General features: G+C 50.4%; 1 protein-coding gene across 1 annotated transcript in view; it reads left to right on the top strand.

The window, feature by feature from the left end:
- CPAMD8 (C3 and PZP like alpha-2-macroglobulin domain containing 8) overlaps window positions 1-25,053 on the top strand; it is a 98,770-nt gene that overhangs the window by 18,084 nt on the left and 55,633 nt on the right. Inside the window, exons 9-19 of the mRNA XM_052643814.1 lie at window positions 105-189; window positions 1,280-1,388; window positions 3,866-4,093; window positions 6,364-6,534; window positions 9,414-9,542; window positions 15,096-15,279; window positions 16,674-16,846; window positions 17,432-17,581; window positions 17,955-18,116; window positions 20,281-20,423; window positions 24,024-24,086. Coding sequence (XP_052499774.1) covers window positions 105-189; window positions 1,280-1,388; window positions 3,866-4,093; window positions 6,364-6,534; window positions 9,414-9,542; window positions 15,096-15,279; window positions 16,674-16,846; window positions 17,432-17,581; window positions 17,955-18,116; window positions 20,281-20,423; window positions 24,024-24,086 — 1,597 coding nt within the window. The remainder of the gene's footprint in view (window positions 1-104; window positions 190-1,279; window positions 1,389-3,865; window positions 4,094-6,363; window positions 6,535-9,413; window positions 9,543-15,095; window positions 15,280-16,673; window positions 16,847-17,431; window positions 17,582-17,954; window positions 18,117-20,280; window positions 20,424-24,023; window positions 24,087-25,053) is intronic.

Genomic DNA, 25,053 nt, shown 5'->3' on the forward strand with positions numbered 1-25,053 from the left:
AGGCCCGGCAGTTCAGTTTGCTGTCTTCACCTCCAGCATCCTTCTGGAGCCACTCTGGTGATGGAAGCCATCCTGCCTCCTTCCTCTCTGCTCTCTCCCTTCAGTGCTGCCAAAGTTTGAGCTTCTTATTGACCCACCCGCGTATATCCGGGACCTGGACACATGTGAAACCGGCACTGTGCAAGCCAGGTGAGAAGGAGGCGGCCACTATATTCGAGCCTTTCATACCGTGGGCCCGCCCCACCCAGGACACCCCCGCCCCGCCTCCCAGGCATGCTTCTCCCCTAGGATTCACACCTCCTCCGGGCACATTCTTTCCTCCTTGGACTTGCTCTTCCCCCGGTACTTGCCCCTCCCCTAGAAGAGCCCCCCCGCCCCAGGGCACGCCCCGCCCCCAGGACACGCCCCCAGGACACGCCCTGCCCCTAGGACACGCCCCTCCGCAGGGCACACCCCACTTCAGCAATGCCGCTTTCCCCCTCGCATACGGCGTCCGTGGCGGGTGGGCTGACCCCAGAGGGATATTTTTGAGCGCTTGTTGTTCAGTCGCTCAGTTGTGTCCGACTCTTTGCGACTCTAATGACCAGGCTGTTAACAGAGCTCGACGTGAGGGTCAACCAGAGGGTGTCAAGAGGCGCTATTCCGTTCTGTCCCCTGGGAGGGCTCTACGTGGCCCGTGTTCCCGCCCCAGCTCTGCCACCTGCCGGAGGTTGTGGCTGAGACGTCTCCTTTGCGCTTCTTCCCCGGAAAAAAATCCAAGGGCGCGCTGGATACACGCGCATTTTATAGTCCAGAAAATACTGTAAAAATTCTGGGCGTTTTTTTTTTTTCTTTCCAGTTTTGCTCCTGTCTTGCTTCTGAGTCCCAGTAAGCAGTTGTCTCCACTGCATCAGGCGTGACATACATACATTTAAGTCTTTCACCTACATTCTTGAGAAGATGGCTTACTCATTCTCCGTGAGGAAACAGAAGCTCAAAGAAATCAGACCCCTGGCTCAAAGTTGAACTCCTTGGGCACTTAAGCCTAGCCAGGCCTTCCTGTTGCTTACGATTGCTCCATCCTCTGTTCTGCCTTACTCCACTGTGTGCCCCACCTCGACAGTTGTCTCACATACCCGGCTTCTTTGAGTCCAGAGTTCCTCTCTGACCCTTGGTCTCTTTTTCTGTCCGCCATGAGGCTTGGTGTAGAGGATCTCCGGGCCTTTGAGACTGACCCCTCCCCACTATCCTCTGGGCACCTGCTTGTGAAACTTAACTACTCTTTGTCCTTTTGTTCCAGGTATACCTTTGGGAAACCTGTCTCGGGGACTTTAACCGTCAACATGACTGTGAATGGTGTGGGGTACTACAGCCAGGAGGTGGGGCGCCCCATCCTTAGGACCACCAAGGTGAGGAGCAGGAACCTCGAGCTGTCACCCAGTAGGTCCCTTCCCACAGCGCCTGTTCTTGGCTTCGGCTCTGTGATCACCCATTTTATTTTACTTTCCAGAACAGTTTGTATGGTGGGAATTTTCCTGATGATAAAATTCTTACAGGCTGAACATAGAGGCTAGAACATATCAAAAAGAAATAATAAAGTTGACTTGTCCTCTGATAGGCAGACATAGCCAGCATTGCTATTTTGATGTCTTTCTTCTTAGGATGTTATTGTAGGTAAAGAGAAAGGAAAAGTTTTATTGAGACATAATTCACATAACATGCAATTCAGATATCCATACAGAAGGTACTATTTATGCCCCTGGAGTGGACACACTGAGTCTTAACCACTGGACCACCAGGGCAGTCCCACAAGTTATTGCGGCTTCTTGACTTTTGATGGATAATGCTAGGAACACATGTTTATTTTTCTGTGATGTATCTCTTGGGTTTGGAATTCCTGAGTTCTATGGTTTGAATTAAATATGATCACCTGAATAAGAACAAACAAAGGATCTTTATTCACAGCTTGCAGCAAGGGAGTCAGCCACCATCACTTGTGTTTGGCAGAGACTCAAAAGGCAGGTGGAGAAATGGGGAAGATTTATAGTGAAAAAGGGAAAAGGCTTCTGGTGTGCCATGAAGGGAGGCTATTGGCATGTGGAAGTCATGGGTGGGTAACTAGAAGCAGGCATCCAATGTAATTCATGAGGGGTGCATATTTGACTTTTTCCAATTGTTTCTTGGACTGCAGAGAGATCAAACCAGGCAATCCTAAAGGAAATCAACCCTGAATATTCACTGGAAAGGCTGATGCTGAAGCTGAAGCTCCAGTACTTTGGCCACTTGATGTGAAGAGCCAACTTGTTAGAAAAGATCATGGTGCTGGGAAAGATTGAAGGCAGGAGGAGAAGGAGATGACAGAGGACGAGATGGTTGGATGGCTCACCGATTCAATGGACATGAGTTTGAGCAAACTCTGGGAGATGGTGAAGGACAGGGAAGCCTGGTGTGCTGCAGTCCATGGGGTTGCAAAGAATCAGACACAACTTAGTGACTAAACAACAGCAATTGTTTCTAAGATGGAAGTGGGGGCAAAAATCAGGGAAATAGTTATTAAGTCCTGGCCATTTGGGGCTGATTGTTATAGGGGTTATTGCTGGGTTGCTATAGAGATAGAGGTCTGACTTCTTACAAGCCTGACTTATAGATACAGCTGGCTCTCCCATGTCTGCGGGTTCTGCACCCCAGGATTCAACCAGCCTCACACAGAAACTCTTCCAAGTTGGTTGAATCTGTGGGTGTGGAACTTGTGGGTATGGAGAGCTGACAGTGGGTTGGCTTTCTGCACTGGTGCCTGCAGCTCTTGAGTCAGAGTTATTTTTTTCTATAACTTGTTCAGTTGCTAAGTCATGTCCAACTCTTTGCAACCCCATAGACGGTAGCACTCCAGGTTTTCTCTGTCCTTCACTGTCTGCCAGAGTTTGTTCAAACTCATGTCCATTGAGTTGGTGATGCTTTCCAACCATCTCATCCTCTGTTGCTCCCTGCTCCTTCTGCCCTCAATCTTTCGCAGGATCAGGGTCTTTTCCAATTAGTCTCCACCTGGATGTTCAGTCTCTGAGTGGTGACTACGTTGAGTTGTTTGAGGAGCTCCCAGATTTTTTTTTTTTCCTAAAGTGGCTACATAATTTTGCATCCCTTTGCATGTGAAATTTCATAATCTGGTTTTTATTTTTCTTCTTCAACTTAAAACTCCACGGTGTGCGTGCCACTACGCAACATATACAAGCAGTCCTGGAGATTCTGGGGCTCTGAGTCCTGTCATCCCCGCCTCCTCTCTGCCTCCACCCAAACCAACTTCCTCGTGCCTTTGCCCCCGGGATGCATCCTCTCTCTGTGTCCCCGTGGCTTCTCTTCTGTAACGTGGACACTGTGGCCTCTCACCTCCTCTGTGCCTGGTGCTCGTGCGCTTGTGATCCTAGCCATTCCCCCTAGAAGCTGCCCCGGTAGCTCTTGTCTTAACGTTCTCTTTACTGAGTAATTCGCTCCACAGCTGTTTACGGACATGGATTATTTGCCCCTGGGAGCAGTCCTGAGATAGGAGTTGATTGGGGCGGGGGGGTTCTGCACCCTGGGCGCGGGAGGGGAACCAGCGCTCTAGTGTGTGGCTGACCAGGTTCAAGTCCCCACCTTGCAGTCTGGCCCAAGGGGTTGTTTCAGCTTCTGCCCGAAGAGCCGACCTCTCTCCTCCTAGAAGACGGTGCATATCCAGCCAGGGACTCAGCCTCCATGCCGGGATGCACGGCATAGAATGGATGGGTCGTCGAGTGGCCCCCTGGCCCTCCAGGCGGCCAGAGGGGCACCTACTTGAGCTGTGTGTTTGTGAGTCATCTCTCAAAGCCGCTCAGCTCCGGCTGAGCACGACCTGTGCGTCTCCTACCTCCAGATCCATGGGTCCCAGGTCTTCAGCATCTGTGTGAAGGACATGATTCCGGCCGACGTCCCCGAGCACTTCCGGGGCACCATCAGCATCTGGGCCATGGTGACTGCTGCGGATGGGAGCCATCAGGTGGCCTTTGACGACTCCACTCCGGTCCAGAGGCAGCTGGTGGACATCCGGTACTCCAAGGACACGAGGAAACAGTTTAAGCCGGGGCTGTCCTACGTGGGGAAGGTAAGCCCCAGGCATGGTGCCCAGCAGGGCCTGTCAAGGTCACAGGCTCTGTACCGCCTCCCACCCTAACTCCTGCCCGAGGACCACTGTGTAACCCCTGCAGTGCATTCCATGGGCCCTGCAGCTGTGACGTGGTTGAAAACCGAGAACTTTCGCCCTCTTGGGATTAAGGAGCTGCTTTGCTGTGCATAGTTAGACCTTTCCGAACCTAGAGCGCTAAACCCGATGCTATGTATCCACTTATTTAATCTGTTCCACGATGGTATCGCCTTCCTTAATTGGGTTGACTTAATGTCTAGATGACTTAACTACTAAGTCCATAAAAGGCAGACCCCCGTCTCTGAGACAGTCTGATTCGGCTCCCTTGTAGGCAGTGGCATTTAGAACAAGCCCCTGCCTCCCTTCCACCCGCTACACCATTTTTCTACACAGTAAAATTTGAGATGACTAGAGATTCGAGATGCTGAACTGGGGCGTCTGGTTTCAATTGGAACTTGGGGGGAAGGGAGGGCAAGACCAGTGGAACCTTGTGTCACCCCGGGGTGACCCTTGCCTCTGCCCGGTGTCCACACCCCTCTTCCCTTTCGCGTCCCGTGGGTCACGCACAGGATCCTGGAGGCCTGTCTTCGTATTGTTCCTGCTTCTCCTGCTCTGCTCTGGGACCTCCCTTCCCTCCTCCGTGATGAGATCTCAGCCCCCACCCTCAGCTGTCTGTCCCACACGCAGAGGCATGGCTCACGTGCCCCTGGATTTGAGGGTCCCAGCTAAGGCACCATACGGAATATGTATGAATGGACTTGGGGCTCTCCATTCAGTGAAAGGGGAGTGTTTCACCTACACCCAGGAAATTATCCACTCTCCGCACGAGGGGCTTCCCAGGTGGCGCTAGTGGTAAAGAACCCGCCTGCCCAACGCAGGAGACCCAAGAGACGTGGGTTCAATCCCTGCGTCGGGAAGATCCCCTGAAGGAGGGCATGGCAACCCCCTCCAATATTCTCACCTGGAGAATCCTCATGGCCAGAGGAGCCTGGCGGGCTACAGTCCATAGGGTCGCAAAGAGTCGGACATGACTGAAGCGACTCAGCACTCATTTCATATCTGCATTAAAGAATGGAGCTGGGAATACCCTGGCAGTCCAGTGGTTAGAACTCCGCCTTCAAATGCAGGGGGTGAGGGTTCAGTCCCTGGCTGGGGAGCTAAGATCCCACATGCCTTGTGGCCAAAACCAAAACAGAAAACAGAAACAATACTGTAACAAATTCCATAAAGACTAAAAATGGTCCACATAAAAAAAAGAAGAAGAACAGAACTGGTCACCCCATCACCAGATACCTGCACAGCTGAGAGGTGCTCCAGGATCTTTCCGGAACCACTGATCATATTTCTTCACAACATCCATGTCTTTTGAACCCCTCTCTCTGACTGCCTTTTCTACCTGCCGGAATGAGTGAGGTCTAAGAGTCACATGCAACTGCTTGCCCTATTCCTTCCTGGCTGTGGCACCAGGTGAATGGCTGGTGATTTGTGCCTTGTGACTTCTCTGCCAAGTCCAAGGTCAAAAAAGCTTTCCCCTGCGTTATCTTCTAAGTATTTTGTAGTTCTAACCATTGCATTTGGGTCTCTGATTCATTTCGAGTTAATTTTGGCATATGGTATAAGGTAGGGGTTCAGCTTCATTTTTTTGCATCTGGAGACCCAGTTGTCCCAGAACCATTTGTTGAAGGAATTGTTGTTTTCCCATCGAATGGTCTTGGCACCCTCGTCAAAAGTCAATCGACTGTAATCCTTTTCTTTTGCGATGCCATGTGCCATGTGGGATTTTAGTTCCCTGACCAGGGATTGAACACGTGCCCCCTGCAGTGAGAGGGAGGACCCCTAACCACTGAACCTGCCAGGGGATTCCCCTTCACCACATTTTGATCTTTTTTGATAATCAATTGGCTGTAGATGGCTGGACTTATTTCTGGACCGTCGATTCTGATTCATCAGTTTTCACACCTGTCCTCATACGAGTTCCAACAAGTGCAGCGTCTTCACTATTGCACCTTTGTAGCAAGCTTTGAAATTGGATGTATGAGTTCTTGATTCTTTAACAGGATTGCTTTGGCTATTTGGGGCCCCTTACAGTTTCCTGTGAATTTTAGCATCGAATCGTCAATTGCTGCAAGGAAGCTGGCTGGGATTCTGCTGGGGGATTGGGCTGAGTCTGTAGATCAGTTTGGGGGGTGTCACCAGCCTAACCATACTGATTCCTTGGTGACCCACTCCAGGTGGAGCTGTCGTACCCGGATGGTAGCCCGGCGGAGGGAGTGACCGTCCAGATCAGGGCAGAACTGACGCCGAAGGACAACATCTACACTGTGGAGTCTGTGTCCCAGGGTGGGCTGGTGGAGTTTGAAATCCCCTCCATCCCTATGTCAGCCCAGCATGTGTGGCTGGAGGTGAGTGAGTCACCTAGAGCCTTGTCATTCAGCCAGCAGACATGGGTTTGGTCCCTCCTCCAGGCCACGCTCAGGCACTAGGTCAGTCGTCCTGGGTCCTGCCCCTGCCGTGAGTGAGTTCACAGTCTGATGGGAGAGCCGGCCAGGGGGTCAGATAAACCAAACACCCCAGAGTGAGGCAGGATGCTGAGAAGGGGTCAGGGTGTCTGGCTCCCCACAAAGGATCTTCCCAGGTGGACTCCTGACCAGGGGGGTGTTCAGCCAGGCTGCTTCCTGGAAGGTGGAACAACATATGCAGAGGCCCAGAGAACTGCAACCGTAGTATAATTAGGTTCTGCAATGCCCAGCTGGCCGAGCCATCGCAGGAAGATGTGGAGGAGGGAGCCGGTGGGGCTTCCCCTTACATCAAGGGATGTTGCTTAGGGTCCACCCAGAAGGCAGTGTCAGAGTCAGATGGGCTGAATGGTCTGATTTTATAACCTCTCCCCACTCCAGAGGCCTTCCCAAATGGCACACTGGTAAAGAATCTGCCTGCCAATGTGGGAGACACAAGGCTTCAATCCCTGGGTCAGGACGATCCCCTGGAGGAGGAAATGGCAACTCACTCCAGTATGCTTGCCTGGGAAATCCTGTGGACAGAGGAGTGCAGCTGGCTACAGTCCTTGGGGCTGCAGAATTGGACGTGACCAAACACGCACACACGCACACCCCACTCCAGTGCCCATAGCTGGGGGGGGGGGTGTCTGGGTGAGGTCACAGGTGGGCAGGTGGGAGGCGATGACGGGGCTGTCGGAGCAGAAGTGGCAGGACCTGGTGCCCCCTTGTCAGGGGCGGGAGGAGCAGGAGTAACAAAGAGGACGTCCCAGCCCTCGTCTCTATGGCTGACGGTGGGCATGGTGGCCCCACGGACACTGGCGTGGTGGAGACAGGGGCAACTGAGAATCAGTGTGTAGGGGGGAGCCGAGGACACTTGGGATCACTGTGTCCCCTGTGGGCAGCACGTCCTTAAAGATTTTTAACAGCCAGAGGTCTCCAAGCCACCAACAGTTTTAACCAACTGGCTACAAATTTGGGGTTCCAACTACCCCAGGACCTAACAAGTACAGATTTTTGAATGACTAAAAGACACCCCTTTAATTTCCGTTAGTCTTTTAAGAATTAGGTGGCAGCAAAACTCCCCAAGTGACTCCAAATACTAGAATTAGCGGAATAATTTTGTCTTTCATAGATACATAACCAAAAATCAGCATTTCCCAAAAATGTCACTTTAATAGAAAGACAGTCTATTTCTGTGACCAAATACTGCCTAAAAAAGGTCTTTAATTAATTATTTTCTTAAAAAGAAGGATGAATTTTAAACTTTACTTTTAGTTGACATATATATGTCTCTCTATGTATATAATTGACATGTAACATAGTGATTGCAGGCATTCAGTGTAATGATTCAATATCTGTATGTACATGAAATGACACCACAGTGTGTCCAATTGCCATACATAGTTACACTTTTTTTTTTCTTGTGATGAGAACCTATAAGATCTGCGATAGTGCTAGTGGTAAAGAACTTGGCTGCGAGTGCAGGAGACACAAGAGATGCAGGTTCAGTCCTTGCATCTGGGGGAAGGTCCCCTGGAGGAGGAAATGGCAACCCACTCCAGTACTCTTGCCTGGAGAAGTCCATGGACAGAGGAGTCTGGCAGGCTACAGTCCATGGGGCCACAAAGAGTCAGACACTACTGAGGGACTGGGCACATCAGATCTATTCTCTTCGCAACTTTCTCTATAAATTAGGACCAACCAAAGAGAGATACACACGCGTATAGGACGAGAGCTGAAGGGTCCCAAATGGATCGCTTTGTGTGCTGTCCCTGTGGATCTGGGACACCTCACCCTCCCGACAACACATTCAGCAAGCTCTGCCAATCTGATGCCCACTCACCTTCAGGGCCCACAGCTTTCACTGGGATTTCACTACACAGGCTTGACTGATTTATCATTGGCCCCATCACTGAGCTCAGTCTCTAGCCATCTCCCCTCTCCTGAGGTCAACTTGACACCGCATCACGTGGTTCAAAGCCCCTACCGTCTAACCCCATGATCGGTCTTTCTGGCTTGGCTGTCCCCGTCTTGAATTGCTCCTTAGCACACATTATCAGGACCCTCGGTGAGTAACAAAGACACTCCCTCCTGGGGAATCCCAGGGGTTTAGAGGCTATCTCCCAGTAACTGGGATGAAGGCAGGCCAGCTTCTTTATTCTGTGTCACACAGAGGTCTTAGACAACCCCCTGCCCCATACCCTGCTTCTGGCATCTTCCTTGTGTTAACTGCATTCTTCTAGCGGCAAGTGAAGGCAGCAGGTTTAAACTCCCAAAGGAGCAAAGGGAGTGTACCTGCCAGTCCCTGGGCTGCTCAGAGAGGGGTCCGAGGGCTCCAGGCAGAGCTGCATCCAGAGCCCCAGGGACGCAGTCCAGCTTGGCTGCCCCGCTGCTGACCGCCACCTTCCCTATGCTCACTTCCGAAGCAGGCTAGACCCTCCGAGAAGCCCCCTGGGGCTGCCGGCAAGCCCAGGACGCGGGGGTCCTTAATATGCCCGTGATGGAACTGCCTCTCAGTGGCCACATGGGCCACCCACCCCTGAGTGAGCCAGCCCCCAGCACCCTGTGGCCCGTCTTTGACGCTTGCTTCCTATGGAGATGGGAGAGAACGAGCTCGCCACACAGGATCCCCGTTCTCTGAGAATTGGGGAGGGGAGCTTCTCCAGAGGGAAATGGGAGCATGAGAGGGTCTTGCTGCAGAGCAGGGCAGGTCGAAGCATCCCCAGGACCCCCCTCCCTACACCAAGCCTCCAAGCCTTGACCGAGTACCCTGTCTTCTTCAGACCAAGGTGACAGCACTCAGTGGAAAGCCCGTGGGGGCCCAGTACCTGCCCAGCTACCTCTCGCTCAGCAGCTGGTACTCCCCCAGCCAGTGCTACCTGCAGCTGCAGCCGCCCTCCCATCCCCTGCAGGTAAGGCTTTCAGGTGCGCCCTTCCCCAGGCAGGAGGGGCCCAGGAGGCAAGCAGCACACACGTGCCTGCAGGGGCCCTGCGCGCGCTTCTCCTCCCTTCTCTCTCCGCACTGGTAACCGCTGTTTTTTTTCTCTATTTATTGAGTGTGTTTCTGTTTTGTCATGTTCGTTCATTTGTTTTAGTTTTTAGAGTCCATATATAAGTGATAGGGTTTCCCTGGTGGCTCAGACAGTAGCGAATCTGCCTGCAGTGCTGGAGATCTGGCTTAGGTCTCTGGGGCGGGAAGATCCCCTGGAGGAGGAAATGGCAACCCACTCCAGTATTCTTGCCTGGAGAATCCCATGGACTGAGGAGCCTGGTGGGCTACAGTCCATGGGGTCACAAAGAGTTGGACATGACTTAAACGACTTAGCATGCACGCAAGCCTGCACGCGTGTTTTATAAAGCACACTGTTATTGCTCCTAATTGAGAGCACAGAGGGCTAAGCCCCGCTGCTGTGGGTGGTGACAGGCTCGCCAGTACTGTCTCTTGTGGAAGCCACTTGATGATGGGGCTCCCAGACCCTACCAGCCCCGTAAGCCTCTGACACTCCCTACCCTAGGGGTGCTGCCGAAACCTAAGTCTTCAAGGGGTCCCTGGGATGCAGTCTGTGCGCCAGGGCTGAGTGGCCCTCTGTGGGGGTTATGAGAATGAGAAATTCCACTGAGATCGTGCCCAACTTGGCTGAACACGCTGTTCTGGTTTTAATGCTGTTCAACCAGCGGTGCAGCGTGGGGAGGCTGGCGTTGGCTGCCTTCCCGTGTGGACGGGAAGGAGTCCTGTGTCCCAGCTGCCGGGACCCATGTTCCCAGGAGGCAAGGACTTGGCAGGGCTGCAGAATTTCCCCTGGGAGGGACACCTCTGTCTTGCCTGAGTCAGATCAACAGGCGCCCACTCTCCCTGTCCCAGACTGTCACTGAGGGGCCCTGAGTGTGAACTTGAGGCAAGAGTGGCTGTGCTCGGTCCAGTCCAGGCTCTGTGTCGGGGTCCTCTTCCTTTCCTCCAGCACCAAGGGATGTGCAGTGAGGAGCTGCTCTGCAAATGGGGGCTGTCACCCCAGTTTTTCAGGGTGACTCTGATGCCATAGGGTTAGTTCATGAGAAGAAGAACAAAGCTTGTGCTCTTTCCTTGTGTTTTTCCCAACATCTCAAACCAAAGCAGATTTTTGTTTGGGTGTCATTATAAGGAAGATATTTACAAATTTAGAGAGAAATAGAAAAAATAGTATAATAACCATGTGCCCTCCACCTAGATTTATGAATTGATATTTTGCTCCATCCATCTACCCACCCATCCACTCACCCACCTATCCGTCCATCCATCTACTCACCCATCTATCCATCCGTCCACCCATCCACCCACCCGCCCATCCACCCATCCATCCATCCATCCACCCGCCCATCCATCCACCCACCCATCCATCCACCCATCCATCCACCCACCCATCCACCCATCCATCCATCCGCCCATCCATCCACCCGCCCATCCACCCACCCACCCATCCATCCACCCATCCATCCACCCACCCATCCACCCATCCATCCATCCACCCGCCCATCCACCCACCCATCCATCCATCCACCCATCCATCCATCCACCCATCCATCCATCAACCCACCCATCCATCCACCCATCCATCCATCCACCCATCCATCCATCCACCCGCCCGTCCATCCACCCACCCGTCCATCCACCCACCCGTCCATCCACCCACCCGTCCATCCACCCATCCATCCATCCACCCACCCGTCCATCCATCCACCCATCTTCTACTTACCCATCCATCTACCCATCCATTCACTCACCCATTCATCCATTTCTCTCCACTTTTTTTTGGCTGCAGCATTTGCAAGTAAGTTACAGATATCTTGATACTTCCCTCTTAAATTCTTGAGTCTTAAACACATTCTTCAACCTGATTTTCAGTCATTCTATCTAAGAAAATTGTACTAACTCAATCATGTTGTTTAATTCGCCGGCAGTTGTCAGATTTTCAAAGGTGTCCTCAAGATGCAGTGTGTCTATAGTGTGGATTCACACCCATGCTTGTCTGCGTAGTCGTGTGCACCCGCGTGTGAGTGTGCTTGTGTGTGCTCACCTGTGTGTGTGTGTGTGCGCGCCTGCATTCTATTCAGGATCCATCTCTATGCTGCATTTGCTCTTCTGTGTCTGTAAGCACTCCTGAGCTGGAGCCTTTTCATCACCGTGACTTTTATAGAGAGTCCAAGCCTGTGGCCTTGTAGGTTACCCCACATTCCGAGTGAGATTCAGGTTGAAGGCTTGTTTTGGTGATATTGCTATGCACATGCTGCTTTTGTCACGTTCTGTCAGAAGGCAGAGTTTTGGGCAGCCCCACCCTTGCTGAAGCTGATCTTATCCTTGGTCCCAGTCTAGCTCCTACCAGCTCATTCCTTCTGCAGGCGAGGCTAATAAATAATCTGGGTGACGCTGAGGCCCCTGCCACAGTGTTCTGACCCTCAGCAACCTTTCGCCCAATGCTTTTTTCATCTTTTTTGGAGTGGGGTGTGCCTTATGGCATGCAGGATCTTAGTTCCCCTTCCAGGGATCAAATCCACGCCTCCTGCAGTGGACACACACAGTCTTAACCATTGGACTGCTGAGGAAGTCTCGCCTTTAGCATCTTTGATGTTCTTGCTGTAATCAGTTATCACTTTGGGGCTTCATGATGAAGATTCTGATTTATGCATTACGATTCTTGCATCCCTCTTGCACTTACTAGGTGGCGTTCCTCTGTAAGGAACTTTCTCCACCAGTATTTTAGTTGTGTGATTGTTTTTAGAGTGCCTATTGTCTTCTATACCCCTAAAAAAGTGTCCACTATGCTATAATCGGTTACCATCATACTTCCTTTTTTTTCTTTTTAAATTTTGAAATAATTTTAGAGTTACAGAAGAGTTGCTCATACAGTGCAGAGAGTCCCTCTGTATCCTCCCTCTAGCTTCCCTTAATGTTTTAAATTTTTTAAGTGTTGTTTGCTTTTTGTTTTTGTGAAAGTAACTTATATATTTTGGACACTCCACCCATAACAGATATATGACACGAAAGCATTTTCTCCCGTTCTGTGTGTTGTCTTTTCACTATCTTGATAGTGTCCTTTGATGCAACAAAGATTTTTAACTTCTGGTGAAATCCAATTTATTTGTTATTTTGTTGCTTTGCTTTTGGTGCCTATCTCAAAGACATCATTCGTTACCAAATCCAAGGTCATGAGAGTTTACCTCTGTGCTTTCTTCTAAGAGTTTTATAGTTTCAGCTCTTACATTTAAGTCTTTGAACCATTTGAGTTAATTTTTTTATATGGTGTGAGGGTAGGGTTCAACTTCATTCTGTTGCATTTGGAGATCTAGTTGTTCCAGAATCATCTGTAGGAAAGACTATTCTTTCCTCATCAAATGATCTCGGCACCCTTGTTAAGAATCAGTTTGCCACAGATGATTATTTCTGGACTCTCAGTTCTATCCTGTTGATCTGTATGTCTGTCGTTATGCCAGGACCACAGTGTCTTGAAGATGATTTTTGAAATTGGCAAGTGTGAGTCTTACAACTTTGTTCTTTTTCCAAGATTGCTTTGGTTAATGCTGGATCCTTTGTGTTTCCGAATGAATTTTAGAATCGGCCTTTGCATTTGGCAAAAAAGGCCACTCACACTTCCTGCTAATGTTATCATCTCATGTACAAACCATGGTACAATTGTGAAAACTAAGAAATGAGCACTGGAGATGACTGTTAACTAAACTCTGGACTTTATTTTGATCTCCCTAGTTTTTCCAGGGATTCCTTTTTTTTTTTTTTTTTTGGTCCAGGATCCCATGCAGGATCTTGCCTTGCGCTTCTGTCCTCCAGTCTGATGGTTTCTCGATCTTGCCTTGTCTTTCAAGACCCTGACATTCTCTAAAGGTTCACTTTTCTTTCCGCTGTTCCAATTCCCCAAATTTGGCTGTGGGAGCACCTTTGGGCCAGCTCCTTAAACAAGTAAGTTCTCTTCTTCAGTGGGAGGTAGAATGACACTTATTAGCCACTCACAGTGAACAGGTTCAGTGTTGAGCATGATATATTCATTCTTACATTTATCATCTCATTGGATCCTCAGGACCTTCTCTCCAGGAGATTTAACCGTATGTTACAGATGGGGAAACTGAGGATCAGAGAGGTGAAATGACTTACACAAGGACCCACAGCAAGAATGATACTCACCACTCACCACCCCTCCTCTGAGCATTCAGGGTGGCCCAGATGTGTGGGGAGAGTCATGAATTGTACATCATAGAGCATAGGAGGGAACCTCTGGGGTAAAGACCCAGAGGAAGACTTCTCATGCAGCTTATTGCCTCAGTGTGGGATATGGTCATGCTCTAAGCCCTTGGGGAGGTCACAGGACCTGGGAGACTTTGGCTGTAACACAAGGAACGAGGGCAGCTTGGAGGCTAAGCATGGGGCTCTGGCTTCTGCCCTTTGGGGTTTGAATCCTCTTCCTACAACTCACTAATGTTGAGAGTGGACCAAGCTTCAGTTTCCCCACTCTGAAAACTTGGGGATTATGATAGAACCTGGCTCATTAGTGTCTATCCAGTGAGAAGTTTCAGCCCACCGCCAGCACTTGCACCTGTGAAGTTAGGGAATAGTCCCCAAGACCATCCGCCCACCTGACACCAATTGCTGAATTTGAGGGTCCTCAAATCACCTTCAGTTTCTTTAGTCTCTAGAGGGATTCACAGAATCTCTGAAAGCTGTCATACTCACAGTTACAGTTTAATACAGTGAATGATACAGATTAAAATCAGGCAAGGCAAGAGGATCATAAAGGCAGGGGCCAGATGAGTTCTGAATGTGAACTTCCAGTTGTCCTTTCCCCACAGAGTCAAGGATAGTGTTACTTTGCCAGTAATGATGTGTGACTATGTGCGTGGTGTACTGCCAACCAGGGATGCTCACCTGAGCCTCAGTGTCCAGGGTTTTGGTTGGGGGTCAGTCACATAGACATGGCTGACTACCTGCCTGGCTGGCCCCAGTCTTAATCCTTCCATAGGAAGGATTAATCCTTCCAAACTTATATAGTGTGGCCCAAGGTCCCCACCATAAATTATATTGTTAGTATCTGGTGTGGTCCCAGACCCTAGATAAACAAAGACTCATCAGGCAGAACGTTTCAAGGCCTTCGAGATCACCCCCAGGAGCAGTGGCCAAAGGCCAGTCCTCTTTGGAGGCTAGGTTCAGTTACTTGCTACACGGCACTCACTGAGAGCTTCCATGCCTTTATGACATTTCACCCACACCACAGCTCCATTTTCAGAGCATCAGCTGGGGTTGCTATGATGATGTAGTAGCAGCCAGGGACAGACACTGAGCATTCTGCTCTGAGGCCAGTGCTCCTCCCCAGCTCTCCTGGCCTCCTTGTGGCCCCAGAGTGGCCTTCTCCCTAGGATGAGCTGTGGCATCGGTACTGTTTTGTGGGTGCCAGGCAGGGCTCCCCATGCTTGCATGTCTCCCACAGGTTGGGGAGGATGCCTATTTCCCTGTGAAGTCCACGTGTCCCTGCAATTTCACCTTGTACTACGAGGTGGCTGCAAGGGGCAACATCGTGCTCTCAGGCCAGCAGCCTGCCCACGTCACCCAGCAGAGAAGCAAGCGGGCAGCCCTGGAGAAACCCATTCGCTTAATGCACCTTTCTGAGACAGGTGAGCTCATCCTCAGGCTGGAGGTTCCTGTTCTTCCTTCTGAACCGTTGAGACTGGGATGGGCATCCCAGCAAGGCTTGGTAAGCAGGATGCACCCAGGAGGGGAGCCTGCTTCAGGGTGAAGGGCACATTCCCCAGGCAAGACTGGACCGGGACCAGGAGGGTGGGCAGTGACCAGCTGCTGGAGGCAGCTCCTCTTGAGGCTGCCATGGGCTGGGCCCCTGAGCAGGTCCACACTATGCTATGCTGCCTTTTGCCAACCTCCTTCTGCTTTTTTCCAGACTGATTCCCCATTAAGGAGTCCTTCTCCCCACTTTCCTCGATGCCACATGCTCCTCACAAGACCCATCTTCTCCCCTGGGTCTTCCCATCCCTCTCCTCTTCACAGCCTCTCTGCCCAAAGCAGGATCCCCAGACTAAGGACCGTGGACACTTTCAGGGTATTCTTTGTGATGGGGGCCGTGCTGTGCCCTCTAGGGTGCTGAGCAACATCCAATGGTCTCCACCCATTAGATACCAGTGGCAATCCACCTACACACAGTATGCCAACCTAAAATGTCTCCTGATATTGCCAATGTATCTAGCGGGGAAAGTCACTCCTGGGTAAGAATCACAGAGGTAGATGATGATAGATTCATAGATAGAACCATCAATAGATAAATAGGTGGATAATAGAGTCACGGATGGATGAAAAAGTGAAAGTAAAAGTGAAAGTTGCTCTGTTGTGTCCCACTCTCTGTGACCCCACGGATGGAAAAGTGGATAAATAGATTCATGTGTAGAATCTTCAATAGATAAATTGACAGGTGGATAGACAGTCGTGGATGGATGAACAGTTTCATGGATAGATAAATAGAAGCATCAATAGATCAATTGATAGATGGATGGATAGATAAAGCCATGGATGGTTGGATGGATAGACAGATGATAGATAGGGAGACAGGTAGACAGTCTCTCTGATTCTAAGCCACTTTCTTACCCTCAGAACTGCTATGTTTGGGGCCAGCTTACTCTCTGTGGAGCTGTTCTGTGCATTTTAGGGTGTTGAATAGCATTCTTGGCTCCTACCCACTAGATGCCAGTAACACCCCCAAGCTGCGACAACCAAAATTACCAAATGTCCCCTGGCAGTCAGCATTGCCCTGGTTGAGAGCCACTGGCCTGATGAGTGCATTTGACATTGTGCACCCACATCCTCTTGGGTTTGTCATCCTTTCTGGGTGAAATAACAGGGAATGTGAGTATCCATGGAGTACTTGCCCTGGGTCTGGCCTGGGCTGGCACCTCCTCGTGCTACACCCCATGGTAACCCCCAAGGTAAAGCTGGGCAACTGGGGCATCGCTGGTCCTACTGTGAGCTGCTGCATTTTCATGTCTCTCCTCACTTACCTTAGAGCCTCCTCCGACCCCAGCAGCAGAGGTCAGCGTGTGCGTGACCTCTCTCCAGCTGGCCGTGACCCCCAGCATGGTCCCCCTGGGCCGCTTGCTAGTCTTCTATGTCAGAGAGAATGGAGAAGGGGTGGCTGACAGCCTCCAGTTTACTGTTGAGACCTTCTTTGAAAACCAGGTAGGGTGCTGGGAACCAAACTGGGGGAGGGAGGGGAGGATAGGTAAGCGTCATCGGGGCTGGAGGCTCCAGGATGTCGAGGCTGGGGTGGACTGTGGACAGTCACCGGTCAGACTCCAGGCGATGTGACCAGCAGGACTTGTAAGGACTGTCCTGCCTTTGGGAATAAAGGAAATCTTAGTTGCATCTTGACTGGGAGATCCTCCAGAAGTCACCCAGATGGAATTGCATTCATACACACAGGAAAAGTGGGCAGTGTTCTCTTTCCCTGCTGGGCTCCAAACTTAAGGGACACCACTTATGTCCCCCAAACTTGGTTCAGCCTCCTTTGCCCTCACCATGCACCCTCCAAAACTGGCTGCAACATGTCCTCTGCCGCCTCCCGTCTCCCCACCCCTCCCCACTCCCATCTTCTGCACAGAATGTACCAGTTGTACCAGCCTAGTTCTTGTCACCCAACCCTCTGCCCTTGTCGTCACCTGGGTGGCAAAGCCAGGCTCCTGACTCTCTTGGGAGGGTGGAAAGGGTGGGTAGGTCTGGAGAGTTTGGCCAAGCTCCTGATTCTTCTGCTGTGTTCGGGTCCAGGTTTCACTGACATACTCAGCAAATGAGACCCAACCCGGGGAAGTCGTCGACCTGCGGCTCAAGGCTGCAAGGGGCAGCTGTGTGTGTGTTGCTGCAGTTGACAAGAGCGTTTACCTGCTCAGGTCTGGGTTTCGGCTGACTCCCGCCCAGGTGAACTGGGGCCCTTGGACATTGCATTCTGGCACTTGCAGGAGGTCTCTTCCTTTTCATTAACTGAACACAATCCATATAAACCCAGCTTCTCTCTCTCTGCTGGGTTCATTCTCAGCAAACCCCACCCCTGTTGTTGCTTGGGTATAGTTGAAAGATCTTGGAGTCAAATCCAATGTGACATTGTCTGGGTCCCACCTCTTCAGCCCCAGTTTGCCCATCTTTAAAATGGGTTAATGCCCCAACTCTTGTCTCCTCTAAGATTGGTTCCCAGTGATCCATGTGAGAAAAGATTGAGATGGGAGCATGCCAGACCAGTTGGGGTTGAAAAGAAACCCTCATTTGACCAGTCCCTGTTGCCTTCTGCCTGTAGGTTTTCCAGGAATTAGAAGATTATGATGTTTCTGATATCTTTGGGGTGTCCAGGGAGGATGGACCCTTCTGGTGGACTGGGCTCACGGCCCGACGACGCCGGCGCTCCTCTGTCTTCCTGTGGCCTTGGGGCATCACCAAGGATTCCGGGTTTGCCTTCGCTGTAAGGAGAGGTGGTCTTGAACCCCATCATCCCCTTCTGAGCTCTTCTTCCTCTGAAACAAAGGGTCTCAGGGTACAGAGCTGGGTCAGGATGGAAGTTTCCAAACTCTGAGTGCTACAGAATCTTTTTGATTCTCCCCAGTGGAAGCTTGGATGCAAACCTTCCCAATTTGCAAAACAGATGAGAGCAGAATGAGTGTTCATTGATAACCTCAACTTTGTTCTGGAGCAAACTAGAACATCATTCTGGAGCGATGACCTTGAAAATGCTTTGGTGGAAGGAAAACCTTCACAGGGTCTTCCCATGTGGCGCTAGTGGTAAAGAACCCGCCAGCCAGTCCAGGACACATAGAGATGTGAGTGTGATCCCTGGATCGGGAAGGTCTCCAGGAGGAGGAAATGGCAACCAACTCGTTTTCTTCCCTGGAAGATCCATGGGCAGAGGAGCCTGGCAGGCACAGTCCACAGGGCTGCAGAGTCGGACACGGCAGAAGCAGACAGCACGCGTGCACACCTTCACGGCGTGTGCAGGTGCTGTGTTGCCAGGTGGCAGCCCTACCCTTGCTGGCATTTATAGCTCTCATCCAGCCCCTTCCTTCCTGGCTCCAGGGACCAGGGGGCTGCTGGGGGTGCAGTAGACCCAAGCGTCGTTGCAGCCTGCATGAGCATTCTGGCGGTCTCCCCTTGAATGCATGAGGGCACTTTTCATCCCCATTTTTAAATCATTTAAAAGGCATCCTTGGGAATTCCATGGTGGTCCAGTGGTTAGTACTCCAGACTTTCACTGGCGAGGGCCCAGGTTTAATTCCTGGTTGGGGAACTACTGCTGCTGCTAAGTCGCTTCAGTCATGTCCAACTCTGTGCGACCCCATAGACAGCAGCCCACCAGGCTCCCCCGTCCCTGGGATTCTCCAGGCCAGAATACCGGAGTGGGTTGCCATTTCCCTCTCCAGTGGATGAAAGGGAAAATTCAAAGTGAAGTCGCTCAGTCGTGTCCGACTCTTAGCGACCCCATGGACCTCAGCCCACCAGGCTCCCCCGTCCATGGGACTTTCCAGGCAAGAGTACTGGAGTGGGGTGCCATTGAACTAAGATCCCACAAACTGCATGGCACAGCCAAAAAAGAAAAAAAGGCATTGCTTTCCTCCCATTTTCACTATAGAAAATTTCCAAAGCTATAGAAAGTTGAATAAATTAGTAAACACCTGCAGACCCACCACCTTGGTGCCACGCTTAGCGTGTTGCTATAGCAAATGCGTGTGTGCCTGTGTACTCAATCGCTGCAGCCCTGTGTGACTCTTTGCAACCCTGCAGACTGTAGGTCACCAGGCTCCTCTGTCTATGGGATTCTCCAGGAAAGGATACTGGAGTGGGTTGCCATACCCTCCTCCAGAGGATCTTCCCAACCCAGAGATCAAATGGCATCTCCTGCCTTGCTGGTGGATTCTTTACTGCTGAGCTACCCAGGAAGCCCATTAAATATATACGTATATTACAACAGTAATAATTGAAACTCACAGTCATTGGCTCTGGGTCTGGATTAGGCACTGTACCAATTGATTTTTTTTTTTAATTGAGGTGAAATTCACATAGCAGACATCTGACCCATTTTAAAAAATGTATTCTTTCTTAATTTTTTTGGCTGTGCTGGGCATCATGTGGGATCTTAGTTCCCTAACCAGGGATTGACCCTGTGCCCCACTGAGCTGGAAGCACAGAGTCTTAACCACTGGACTGCCAGGGAAGCCACAATTAACCCATTTTAAAGTGAACAATTCAGCGGCATTTAGTACATTCACAGTGTTGTGCAAGCCAGCACCTCTGTCTAGCTCCAGAACACCCCAAAAGGAGATCCTGTCCCCATCAGCAGTCACACCCTATCTACCCTCCCCCAGCCCTTGGCAACCACGGATCTGCCCACGGTTTTAGACAGTTCGTAACGGAACTAAGAGATGTGGCCTTTTGAGCCAGCGCACAGACATTCTGACCCCAACTCTGTTGTGCCCTTGGTGGTCACTTGGTCTCACGTCCCTCTTGGTCCGTGTCGCCAAGCCTAGAGAGAGGACTGACTCCCCCAGGGCTACGCAGCAGCGGTGTTGGGCCGGTGGCTTCTGGAGCCAGCGTATCCACTTCCCCACTGTGGCTGGGCGTTGTCTGTTGCCTAGGAAACGGGCCTGGTGGTGATGACAGACCTGGTGAGCCTAAACCACCGGCAGGATGGCGGCTTGTACACTGACGAGGCTGTCCCCGCCTTCCAGCCCCACACAGGGAGCCTGATGGCAGCCGTGTCCTCCAGACAGCCCCCCAGGTAACTGCCATTGCCTTGAGTAGGGTTGTGTAAACTCATGGTGGCATTTGAGGCTGGGTCATTTTCTGTGGTGGGGCCAGCCTGTGTACCTTAGCAGCATCCTTGATCTCCACCAACCAGATGCCAATAACACCCCCCTTCTTCTGGGTGCGACAACCCAAACTGTCTTCAGACGTTGCCCACTGTCCCCAGGGGGCCAGAGTCCCTACTGGCCCAGCAGGTGGCGGCACTAGGCACTTTGAGTCTCCCCACCCCCCCGCCCCCGTTCTCGCCCCCACCCACGTGCTTGAGTTTGGAGGTTTGGGGCTGCAGAAGAGAGAAGGTGTCGTGGGGGAGTAGACCTGCCTGGGGCAGGATGGGTAGTTGGAGTTTGAGCCTCTCATTCGGAGACTCTGCTTAGAAAATTCTCTCTACAGCCCTTTCTCCCTCCCACCATTTCCTCCTTCCTTTACTTCCTCTCTCTTTCGCTTTCCCCTCTGACTCTTTATCTTGTGGAATTAGACACCAAAGTAATCAATTTTCAGCCTTTTTTTAAAATTTTAACTCAAGCATTTAAGCCTTTTGAAGGTTATGAATTTTCCTCAGAGTATTGCTTTGGCTGCATCTGACTTGTGCTAGGAAGTGTTTCCATTACTGCTGGCTTCCAAATAGGTTGTAACTTGCGGAACAGTGACCTTTTCGAGCTGTGACTTGCCTAGGTATGTTTTCAGTTTTCAAGTAATTTTTAAAATTACTACCTTTATGTGTTTTATAAATGTGGGTCAGATGGGCAATGTGGCCAGTGAACATGGTGTGTGTGATATCCCTTGTGGCCCACAAACATGGCCTCTGTGATATCCATGGCCTGGTTTTTATTTTAGAGACTGTCTATATGGTTGGTTTTGTAGATGCTCACATCTACTTGAAAAGAATATCCAAGCCCCTGTCACTGGGCATAGGAGTCTCTAATGTGTACTTTTGGCGGTGGTACCCAAATCCTCCACGTCCTTGCTCATGTTCGTTTCCTTGTCTGTTTGCTAACTTATCACTTACTGAGAGAAAAGAGCTCCCATCTCCCCCTGGGATTTGTGCCTTTGTCTCGAACGGAAAGCGTTGTTTCCTGGGAGGTGATGTCTCGCCTTCTCCCCTGTCTCCCCCTTTGTACCCCTCTTACGTTCCTCCGTCTCTCACTGTCTTCCTTCCCACCTTCTTTGTTCTCTCCGGCTCTCCCACTAGCTCCTCAACTCCAGGTCACAGCCAGCCAACTAGGGAAGGGAGAGGGTGTTTTGAAGACCTTGCCGCCTCTCTCTCCCTCTGGATGTAAGGGTGCATAAGCTGGGAGAGGGGAGGCAGGCCTTGGATGTACCCTCTCTTGCCAGCTTATCCAATGAGAGGCACAGAACCAAGTGGGCCAGGCATGGGGTCTGGTGGTCATCAGTGCCTCAGTAACTGGGTCTCTTTGGAGACCTTGAGGGTGGCACCCAGACTCCTCAGTCCTTGCTCTGAGCCACAAGTGACCGAAAGGATCTGCCCTGCCCTGGGTTGGCTATCCGTGATAGTCTTCTTTCAAACCCTTTTCTGCCCCAGTCCCAACTCCTTGGGAAGGACTGAGCCTTCCCAATCCCCTAGCCTCCTCTGCGGTGGCTCCTGGGTACCTGAACCCTCCAGCTTCTTCCTGCCTGAGTCAAACATTTAGCAGGAGTGTGATAACCCCAGGAGAGTCCTAGTTTTCAAACTCCACATCATGGCATGGACAGATCAGGTTCCCCCTATGGTATGCTGGAGGCACACGAAGGCGTTTCCAGGATGGGGCTGAATGAGGGAGGTGGAATATTGGCCCTTGGGCATCCCTCAGCCAGACACTTCTCTGGGGACCTGGAGCCTCCCATGTGCATGCCTCCTGAGAACTTGGCCTGTAGCGGGTCTGCAAGCAGTCTCTAAACCCCAAACCACAAAGGCAATTGTGAATTCCAGTGCAGAAAGGCATAATAAAGGCCTTAAAAAGCAAGTGTCTGTGCCTTTTTGTAATTGGATAATGCATCCTTCCTGGAGAAGGGAATGGCAACCCACTCCAGTATTCTTGCCTGCAGAATCCCACGGACAGAGGAGCCTGGCCGGGTACGGTCCATGGGGTCGCAAAGAGTCGGACATGACTGAGTGACTAACACACGCAATGCATGCTTATTCTGAAGATGAGGTATTTTTCTTAATCATACGCATGTGGTTAAACTTTTTTCAAAGAGTATGAAAGGGTGTATCCTTTCATATATTCAAATGGTGTGTTCCTTTTTCAAAGAGTATGAAAGGGTGTATCCTCCTTTCCCTTCTAAGAGGCAAAAATGCTTACTAATTCCTTAACTATCCTTTTAGAAATCTTCTGTGTAAATTTGTTGTTCCGTCGCTCAGTCGTGTCTGACTCTCTGCAACCCACGGACTGCAGCACACCAGGCTTCCCTGTCCTCCACTGTCTCCTGGAGTTTGCTCAAGTTCATGTCCTTTGAGTCAAGTGATGCTGTCTAACCATCTCATCCTCTGCTGCCCTCTTCTTCTTTTGCTTCCAGTCTTTCCTAGCATCAGGGTCTTTTCCAGTGTGTATACACAGGACTTAAAAAAACACACACACAATGGGAGAATACTATAGTACTGTTCTCTACCTTCCTTTTTTAGGTCAACAATGAACCTTAGAGACCATTTGGTATCAGTTACATGTATGCTTACCTCACCCCTTTACACTGACGTGTAACATTCTATTGTGTGAATGTACTATCGTTTGGTAAACCCAATGCCCCGTTGGTGAAGATTCTGGCTGTTAGTTAATTCTCACAGTGCTGCAGTTAAGCACACTGTCTTTGCACATGTGTCTGTGGTTAATTTCAGTGTTCACCCTTCAGAGAGGCAACTGCAGGTTGAAAGGGATATGTGCATTTTTAATCTTGAGAAGATTTGCCAAATGTCAAGTAGGGCTTGTTAATATTATTTTTTTAAAGAATAGGACAGTCCCTGAGGAGTGTGGGCTCTGAGGCTTCCGAGGATAAACCAAGAATGAAAGCATGTGAAAAAGAATACACACACCCCCACGCACATATATATATAATTGAATCACTTGGTGTACGTCAGAGTCTAAATGTACACAGCATTGTAAATCAACTATCCTTTAATAAAAAAAAAAAAAGAAGCTAAAACAATAAAAGCACAGAGGAAGTGAGGGAGAGGGAAGAATTCCATGTAGTGATGCAGAAAAACATGGTAAACCCAGGGAGGGAAATTTACAAAGGAGAGAACTCGGGGTGGTCCCTGTGGCCCTTCTTACCTTCTAAGTTCAGGTGCCTTCTAAGTGAGGCACCACTCTCTGCCAAGCCTTCGATGCCCCACTTTTCTAGCTGTAATCAAGTAGACTGTTGATTAAAATTCTGCCAGGTGAAAGAATTAACATGTCAAGTCCTTGTAAAATAGAATGCTAACCTTTCCAGGTAAGAGAATTAAATAAACCGTGTAACATATTAACATGTTGGGTAAGAGAATGAACATATTATAGCCTAATCAAGTAGAATGTTAACTTGCCAAGTAACAGAATTAAAGTTATGGAACTTTAATCATTTCTTTTTAAAAAAATTTTCGTAGAGCAGAGAAGAGGAAAAGGACCTTCTTCCCTGAAACATGGGTTTGGCACTGTCTCAACATCAGGTACAGTAAGATTTCTTTCCTTCACTGCCTTTGTGGGCTGACTCAAAGGCACTCATGAAAGATTGTTCCCAGTGGGTTTGCCTGGAGATTGGACACCAACATCTGAGTAAGCCATCGGGCGTCCTTTTCTAACGCATAAAACGCAAAGCTATGAAGTCAGCCCCAAATCCCAGTGCAGCCTCGGACATCTGCCCGTGAAATATGAAATGCGAGGGCTTCGTGCCTCTTACAGCTCCCTCTTGGGGTAACTCTATCCACTGTGTTTATATAACGAGCTCATTAAAATGATTACAGTTCCCTGAAACACGAACTCAGTTCCACCCACCCACCCCCCTCCCCACTCCTCAGGGGCCTTGGGCTCCTGCCCGCCAAACAGGCTGCTTTTCTCAGCAAATTTCCTTTCTGCATTGTTTTCTGTTTTCATTAGCCTTGAAGCAGCAGCTCTGTGCCAAATTCTTGCCAGTTGCAATTGGCTTTTTTCTTTCAGTGTTTAGTGTCGGAGCACCAACGGCATTAAGCATTTTCTTTCGGTGCTTAGTGTCAGAAGGTAGTGGTGACCTGCCCTGGGAAACCAGTTAGGCAGGGAAGTTCAGACCCCGGGGGCCAGTGGGTGGGCCAGTGGGAGGACCTACTGCTGAGCTGGGGTCCCCTTCTCAGCATGCAGCGCCATGGCACATGCTCAGCCCAGAACCAAGCACACACGCGGGGGTTTCTCAGGCTGCCCTCTCTGATTGTGTCCCCATTATGGGCAGTCTTCCCTGCTGGTCAGAACAGATGCTGATTTTTTTTTTTAAGTTTTTATTTTTTGTCTTTATTTTTGGCTGGGTCTTTGCTGCTGCGAGAGGGTCACTCTCTAGTTGCAGTGCCAGCTTCTCATTGCGACAGCTTCTCTTGTTGCACAGTGCAGGGCCCAGGTGCTTGGGCTCCGTAGTTGTACATGAGCTTAGTTGCCCCATGGCCCGAACTA

This window comes from Budorcas taxicolor, chromosome 7 (assembly GCF_023091745.1).
Source record: "Budorcas taxicolor isolate Tak-1 chromosome 7, Takin1.1, whole genome shotgun sequence".
Lineage (NCBI taxonomy): Eukaryota > Metazoa > Chordata > Mammalia > Artiodactyla > Bovidae > Budorcas > Budorcas taxicolor.